Source organism: Rhagoletis zephyria, unplaced genomic scaffold (assembly GCF_001687245.7).
Source record: "Rhagoletis zephyria isolate East Lansing unplaced genomic scaffold, Rhagoletis_zephyria_1.1 Rzeph_scaffold_19015, whole genome shotgun sequence".
Taxonomy (NCBI): Eukaryota; Metazoa; Arthropoda; class Insecta; order Diptera; family Tephritidae; genus Rhagoletis; species Rhagoletis zephyria.
In genome coordinates this window covers 1-8533 of record NW_016176076.1, presented here as the reverse complement: position 1 = coordinate 8533, position 8533 = coordinate 1, and the positions used below count along the sequence as shown (strand labels likewise).

Sequence of the window (8533 nt, the reverse complement as noted above, 5' to 3'; positions counted from 1 at the left end):
GGAGCGGCCAGCAGTTGGAGCCTTACCACCGAGCGAACGAGTCCAAGTCAGGTAAGTTTTGGCACCGTGTGAATTTCTTTTTCCAAATACTCCTACGTATATAAGTAAGAACTGGTTGCAAATGCAGCTAAACCCAAAATTAAGTGTGATACTCAGCCAGAAAAGTCGTAACTAAGCGATATGAACGACAATGGCGGCCACTAACAATTGGGTTCAGCTGAAGAGCCAACTGGAGAGTATTATAATATGCCTATGCTTCTAGCTTTTGACTCTACATTCCAGGTGTCCCCTTACCCCTCTAACACCGGGCGCGGAGGAGAAGCAACAGCCACAACAACAACAATAGTGTTTCTAACGCACAGCAGCAACACCGCCAAGAGCGCGGCCTTAACCGCAACAGCGCGGTATTTACACACCGCCAAAAGCGCGGCCGCACCAACCGCCCCGCAACCGAGGCGACAGCGGAAGCACTGCCAGAGTACGGTCTTAACCGCCAAAAGCGCGGCCACCTCAACAACGCCACCAACCAGCGCGGCTACTATAGCGCTGCACAACAACAGCGCGCAACACCAGCAACAACCGCGTGCGCAACACCAACAGCAAAGCGCGCAATACCAACAGCAACAGCGCTCAACACCAACAACAACAGCGCGCAACAGCAGCAACAACCGCGTGCGCAACACCAAGAGCAAAGCGCGCAACACCAACAGCAACAGCGCGCAACACCAGCAACAACCGCGTGCGCAACACCAACAGCAAAGCGCGCAATACCAACAGCAACAGCGCTCAACACCAACAACAACAGCGCGCAACAGCAGCAACAACCGCGTGCGCAACACCAAGAGCAAAGCGCGCAACACCAACAGCAACAGCGCGCAACACCAGCAACAACCGCGTGCGCAACACCAACAGCAAAGCGCGCAATACCAACAGCAACAGCGCTCAACACAAACAACAGCAGCGCGCAACACCAACAACAACAACAACCAGCGCGTCTATCATAGCGCCGCACGACTCCTGCAACAACAACAACAGCAGGCCTCCACCAAGGCCTGCTGCAACACTAGGGTGAGTTCTTCGGGCCTAGAAATCTTGTTTTCCTGAATAAAACATTTTTTTGAAGAAATTAACAATTAGCTAATAAAAAAAAAATAAAATAAAAAATTGTTGAATAAAAGACGAAAGAAACACAATACCTTTAAAATTAGAAATTTGGAAAACCCAATAAATTAAAAGTAAACTAAACAAGAAAAAAAATATTGGAAAACAAAGAAACCTCTGAAAATAGGAATTTGAAAAAATAGAAATTAAAAGTAGGCTACAAGGTATATACAAAAAAAAATAAGTTAATATTAAGAATAAAAATTTTATTTTTTCTTCTTATTCTTAGCTGTGGAATACATATGTATATACATACCTATACAGGTATATACCTAGATGCATATATAGGCAGATAAGGGAAATAAAAGTTAGGATTGATTAACTCAGATTAAATAGAAACAAAAAAATCAAATAAAATCTTAACCAGAATTAGATTAATATAAATTCAAACGAAATTAAATCAACTTAAATTGAACTAAACTAAAATAGAATAAACTACAAATTTATTTCAAATAAAAATAAGTTTAAACTAAAAGCTTAACGAAAAATTCAAAAATTCAGCTATAAAACCAATTTTAAATAAATAACCTTAAATACAATAAAAGAAAATGGCCACAATAATCTAATATAACGAAATTATAAAAAAATTTAAAATGAAATCGTGAAAATATAAACCGGAAACCAAAACGCTATACAACCAAAAGATAGAAAAGAAGAAATAGAAAATGAAATGACTTTATGGCATTACTTAATTTAACTTTTGTTAATATACTTACCTGACCTACTATAAATATACATACCCTTACCTGCTTAACTCAATTCAAATGTTTTGTAATATACTTACCGGATTTTCCTACCTGATTTTGCTACTGGACTTACCGACCTGACTTACCTTAACCGTACTTACCCTAAATTTTCCTACTAGTTATAATTACTCAGGATACTTACCTTTACTTATATTTTACCTTTAACTTACCTGAGCTTGGATTAAATCAACTCTAAATACTTATCTTAATTATAATTAATTGAATTAAATATATAGTAAAACAACTTACCTGCTACTACCTAAAATCCATTTGCTTTCGGAAAATTTATATCATTTTCTTACCTTAGATTTAAGAGACTTAGCATTAGGATGATTAATTTTAGGAAATAGATTTAAGATATAGGCTAAGGAGATGAAGTTTTATAAATAAATTTTGTGTAATTAAAATGGGAATGCTGAGTTCTTTCGTTATTTAAGAAGGCATGTAGGGACTTTAATAATGGGGCTACTGATATTAGGGTGCGCCAGTAGCCATGGTGAGGGTGGGCCAGCACCCGGCACCACAATACCAGCGGTGGTGCCTCATATTCGGCCTTAGTTTTTTTTGTGTTTTTGGTTCATTTCTTATTTCAGTTTTAGTTTGGATTCTGCTTTCTGTTGATTTTTCAGTTTATTTTAAATATTTAATTTAACGTTTTCTTTCAGCTTTTTTGTTTGTACCAACGGTTTTTTTTTATTTTTGAATTGTTGTGTGTCTGTCCGTTGGGATGTTTGACAGGCATGACTTTTCTCTGCTATGGCGCAGGGAACAGTAGTGAGGCAAGAACCCCGCCCAGCCGACATGTCTAGCCACAGTGCACCCCATTGTGTCATGCCGCCTGCACTCACTACTGCTCTCATGTATGCGAACCATAACAGATGGCGCCCAACGGGGTAGCCTGAGGTCTGGTCAGGTTGACTGGTCCTGACTGGCACATGAGGCTTCACCATCCCGCAAGTCCCAGGGGGGCATGTGTTTGCTGCCCCTTGCTGCGTTGCGGCGGGATGAGTGGAGCTGAGTGTGCTGGTTCGGATCGGCCCTCTTGGTCAGCAACCGAGGGTTTCTCCGAGACTTCACGTCACGTCCTCCGGAGTTTTGTATTCACCCGGTGAGGCAGTGCTCAACGCACTTAGTTTTTTTGTAGTTTAACTTTTTTTTTCCTCCAAATTGTTCAGTGGTCCGATATGTCGGCACGGGAATGGGGAAAAAATAAGTCCGCTAAGTGGGGTTTAGAGTAAATAGATTTTCCTTTAGTTTTTTTTTGCCGAAAATTTTTTTTTTTTTCGAGTTGTTTTTTTTTTGGGAAAAAAATAATATATATACATTTTTCGTTTGAACCCAGCTCACTCCATAGGTCTGCGCTGGCGCTCCTGAGTGCCTTCGTATTGCGATGGAGTGGGCTGGGACTCCAACAAAGACTGACTATCGGGGTCTCAGTCATCCCACATGTCTCAGGGGGGCATGCGTTGACTGCCCCTTGCTGCATTGCGGTGGGGTGCACTGAGACCGAAAAATAGTTCAGCAACTTGTGCGCGAAGTCCAGTACACCCTTCAAGTCTGGAGGGGCATTCCATTATGCCGGCTTTGCATTGCGGTTGGGTGTGCTGGACCACAGCGACTTTTGTGTTTTTTTTTGTACCTTAATTTTCCACGTAGACTACATTGTGCCTTCCTAATGTCAGGGGGGGCAGCATTCCCATTGACTTTGATATAAAATTATACCCAACCGAACTTTTGCTTACACGTATATTTACCACGTATATATTTAATTAACCCACTTGATATGTTTATTTACTAAAAATAAATTTTGATTGTTTTTTGTAATTCTTTTGCGTATATTCTTATTCAGTACGCGGACTGAAGAATTATCGATACTTTCGATTTTTTTTTGTGGAATTGTCGCGATCGGTTGGGTAAACCCTAAATTAAGTGTGATACTCAGCCAGAAAAGTCGTAACTAAGCGATATGAACGACAATGGCGGCCACTAACAATTGGGTTCAGCTGAAGAGCCAACTGGAGAGGATTATAATATGCCTATGCTTCTAGCTTTTGACTCTACATTCCAGGTGTCTCCTTACCCCTCTAACACCGGGCGCAGAGCAGAAGCAACAGCAACAACAACAGCAATAGTGTTTCTAACGCACAGCAGCAACACCGCCAAGAGCGCGGCCTTAACCGCCACAGCGCGGTATTTACACACCGCCAAAAGCGCGGCCGCACCAACCGCCCCGCAACCGAGGCGACAGCGGAAGCACTGCCAGAGTACGGTCTTAACCGCCAAAAGCGCGGCCACCTCAACAACGCCACCAACCAGCGCGGCTACTATAGCGCTGCACAACAACAGCGCGCAAAACCAGCAACAACCGCGTGCGCAACACCAACAGCAAAGCGCGCAACACCAACAGCAACAGCGCTCAACACCAACAACAACAGCGCGCAACACCAGCAACAACCGCGTGCGCAACACCAACAACAACAACAACAAGCGTGGCTACTATAGTGCTGCGCAACACCGGAAATAACAACGCCCGCCACAGCAGCGGGGACAACAACGCGCAACACCAGCAACAACCAGCGCGGATACTATAACGCTGCGCAACACCAGCAATAACAACACCCGCCACAGCAGCGGGGACACCAGCCCGCAATACCAACAGCAACAGCGCTCAACACAAAGAACAGCAGCGCGCAACACCAACAACAACAACAACCAGCGCGGCTATCATAGCGCCGCACGACTCCTGCAACAACAACAACAGCAGCCCCCACCAAGGCCTGCTGCAGCACTAGGGTGAGTTCTTCGGGCCTAGAAATCTTGTTTTCCTGAATAAAACATTTTTTTGAAGAAATTAACAATTAGCTAAAAAAAAAAAAAAAATAAAATAAAAAATTGTTGAATAAAAGACGAAAGAAACACAATACCTTTAAAATTAGAAATTTGGAAAACCCAATAAATTAAAAGTAAACTAAACAAGAAAAAAATTATTGGAAAACAAAGAAACCTCTGAAAATAGGAATTTGAAAAAATAGATATTAAAAGTAGGCTACAAGGTATATACAAAAAAAAAATAAGTTAATATTAAGAATAAAAATTTTATTTTTTCTTCTTATTCTTAGCTGTGGAATACATATGTATATACACACCTATACAGGTATATACCTAGATGCATATATAGGCAGATAAGGGAAATAAAAGTTAGGATTGATTAACTCAGATTAAATAGAAACAAAAAAATCAAATAAAATCTTAACCAGAATTAGATTAATATAAATTCAAACGAAATTAAATCAACTTAAATTGAACTAAATTAAAATAGAATAAACTACAAATTTATTTCAAATAAAAATAAGTTTAAACTAAAAGCTTAACGAAAAATTCAAAAATTCAGCTATAAAACCAATTTTAAATAAATAACCTTAAATACAATAAAAGAAAATGGCCACAATAATCTAATATAACGAAATTATAAAAAAATTTAAAATGAAATCGTGAAAATATAAACCGGAAACCAAAACGCTATACAACCAAAAGATAGAAAAGAAGAAATAGAAAATTAAATGACTTTATGGCATTACTTAATTTAACTTTTGTTAATATACTTACCTGACCTACTATAAATATACATACCCTTACCTGCTTAACTCAATTCAATTGTTTTGTAATATACTTACCGGATTTTCCTACCTGATTTTGCTACTGGACTTACCGACCTGACTTACCTTAACCGTACTTACCCTAAATTTTCCTACTAGTTATAATTACTCAGGATACTTACCTTTACTTATATTTTACCTTTAACTTACCTGAGCTTGGATTAAATCAACTCTAAATACTTATCTTAATTATAATAATTGAATTAAATATATAGTAAAACAACTTACCTGCTACTACCTAAAATCCATTTGCTTTCGGAAAATTTATATCCTTTTCTTACCTTAGATTTAAGAGACTTAGCATTAGGATGATTAATTTTAGGAAATAGATTTAAGAATTAGGCTAAGGAGATGAAGTTTATAAATAAATTTTGTGTAATTAAAATGGAAATGCTGACTTCTTTCGTTATTTAAGAAGGCATGTAGGGACTTTAATAATGGGGCTACTGATATTAGGGTGCGCCAGTAGCCATGGTGAGGGTGGGCCAGCACCCGGCACCACAATACCAGCGGTGGTGCCTCATATTCGGCCTTAGTTTTTTTTGTGTTTTTGGTTCATTTCTTATTTCAGTTTTAGTTTGGATTCTGCTTTCTGTTGATTTTTCAGTTTATTTTAAATATTTAATTTAACGTTTTCTTTCAGCTTTTTTGTTTGTACCAACGGTTTTTTTTTATTTTTGAATTGTTGTGTGTCTGTCCGTTGGGATGTTTGACAGGCATGACTTTTCTCTGCTATGGCGCAGGGAACAGTAGTGAGGCAAGAACCCCGCCCAGCCGACATGTCTAGCCACAGTGCACCCCATTGTGTCATGCCGCCTGCACTCACTACTGCTCTCATGTATGCGAACCATAACAGATGGCGCCCAACGGGGTAGCCTGAGGTCTGGTCAGGTTGACTGGTCCTGACTGGCACATGAGGCTTCACCATCCCGCAAGTCCCAGGGGGGCATGTGTTTGCTGCCCCTTGCTGCGTTGCGGCGGGATGAGTGGAGCTGAGTGTGCTGGTTCGGATCGGCCCTCTTGGTCAGCAACCGAGGGTTTCTCCGAGACTTCACGTCACGTCCTCCGGAGTTTTGTATTCACCCGGTGAGGCAGTGCTCAACGCACTTAGTTTTTTTGTAGTTTAACTTTTTTTTTCCTCCAAATTGTTCAGTGGTCCGATATGTCGGCACGGGAATGGGGAAAAAATAAGTCCGCTAAGTGGGGTTTAGAGTAAATAGATTTTCCTTTAGTTTTTTTTTGCCGAAAATTTTTTTTTTTTTCGAGTTGTTTTTTTTTTGGGAAAAAAATAATATATATACATTTTTCGTTTGAACCCAGCTCACTCCATAGGTCTGCGCTGGCGCTCCTGAGTGCCTTCGTATTGCGATGGAGTGGGCTGGGACTCCAACAAAGACTGACTATCGGGGTCTCAGTCATCCCACATGTCTCAGGGGGGCATGCGTTGACTGCCCCTTGCTGCATTGCGGTGGGGTGCACTGAGACCGAAAAATAGTTCAGCAACTTGTGCGCGAAGTCCAGTACACCCTTCAAGTCTGGAGGGGCATTCCATTATGCCGGCTTTGCATTGCGGTTGGGTGTGCTGGACCACAGCGACTTTTGTGTTTTTTTTTGTACCTTAATTTTCCACGTAGACTACATTGTGCCTTCCTAATGTCAGGGGGGGCAGCATTCCCATTGACTTTGATATAAAATTATACCCAACCGAACTTTTGCTTACACGTATATTTACCACGTATATATTTAATTAACCCACTTGATATGTTTATTTACTAAAAATAAATTTTGATTGTTTTTTGTAATTCTTTTGCGTATATTCTTATTCAGTACGCGGACTGAAGAATTATCGATACTTTCGATTTTTTTTTGTGGAATTGTCGCGATCGGTTGGGTAAACCCTAAATTAAGTGTGATACTCAGCCAGAAAAGTCGTAACTAAGCGATATGAACGACAATGGCGGCCACTAACAATTGGGTTCAGCTGAAGAGCCAACTGGAGAGGATTATAATATGCCTATGNACCTCTAACACCGGGCGCAGAGGAGAAGCAACAGCAACAACAACAACAATAGTGTTTCTAACGCACAGCAGCAACACCGCCAAGAGCACGGCCTTAACCGCCACAGCGCGGTATTTACACACCGCCAAAAGCGCGGCCGCACCAACCGCCCCGCAACCGAGGCGACAGCGGAAGCACTGCCAGAGTACGGTCTTAACCGCCAAAAGCGCGGCCACCTCAACAACGCCACCAACCAGCGCGGCTACTATAGCGCTGCACAACAACAGCGCGCAAAACCAGCAACAACCGCGTGCGCAACACCAACAGCAAAGCGCGCAACACCAACAGCAACAGCGCTCAACACCAACAACAACAGCGCGCAACACCAGCAACAACCGCGTGCGCAACAGCAACACCAACAACAACAAGCGTGGCTACTATAGTGCTGCGCAACACCGGAAATAACAACGCCCGCCACAGCAGCGGGGACAACAACGCGCAACACCAGCAACAACCAGCGCGGATACTATAACGCTGCGCAACACCAGCAATAACAACACCCGCCACAGCATCGGGGACACCAGCCCGCAATACCAACAGCAACAGCGCTCAACACAAAGAACAGCAGCGCGCAACACCAACAACAACAACAACCAGCGCGGCTATCATAGCGCCGCATGACTCCTGCAACAACAACAACAGCAGCCCCCACCAAGGCCTGCTGCAGCACTAGGGTGAGTTCTTCGGGCCTAGAAATCTTGTTTTCCTGAATAAAACATTTTTTTGAAGAAATTAACAATTAGCTAAAAAAAAAAAAANCTTGTTTTCCTGAATAAAACATTTTTTTGAAGAAATTAACAATTAGCTAAAAAAACAAAAAAAATAAAATAAAAAATTGTTGAATAAAAGACGAAAGAAACACTGGACAATTGGCAAGCCTTTTTGCCAAGAAGCGATCAAATTAAAACACG

The 8533-nt window shown here is 41.5% G+C and overlaps 1 protein-coding gene across 1 annotated transcript; it reads left to right on the top strand.

The window, feature by feature from the left end:
• The first annotated feature begins 246 nt into the window (after positions 1-246).
• On the top strand, positions 247-8243 carry LOC108380369 (protein kinase 4-like). The gene is made up of 5 exons (XM_017636738.1): positions 247-1068; positions 3976-4299; positions 4447-4700; positions 7606-7909; positions 8043-8243. The coding sequence occupies exons 1-5, from the start codon at positions 247-249 to the stop codon at positions 8241-8243; spliced, it is 1905 nt and encodes a 634-aa protein (XP_017492227.1).
• Positions 8244-8533: the final 290 nt, after the last annotated feature.

Bases quoted from the DNA above. Each gene is read 5' to 3' on its own strand.
- LOC108380369 (XM_017636738.1), top strand. From the start codon at position 247: ATGCCTATGCTTCTAGCTTTTGACTCTACATTCCAGGTGTCCCCTTAC. The intron at 4,300-4,446 runs GCGCAACACCAA...CGCCCGCCACAG, and splicing joins CGCAACACCAACAGCAAAGC to CAGCGGGGACAACAACGCGC. The intron at 7,910-8,042 runs GCAACAGCGCTC...CGCCCGCCACAG, and splicing joins CAAAGCGCGCAACACCAACA to CAGCGGGGACAACAACGCGC.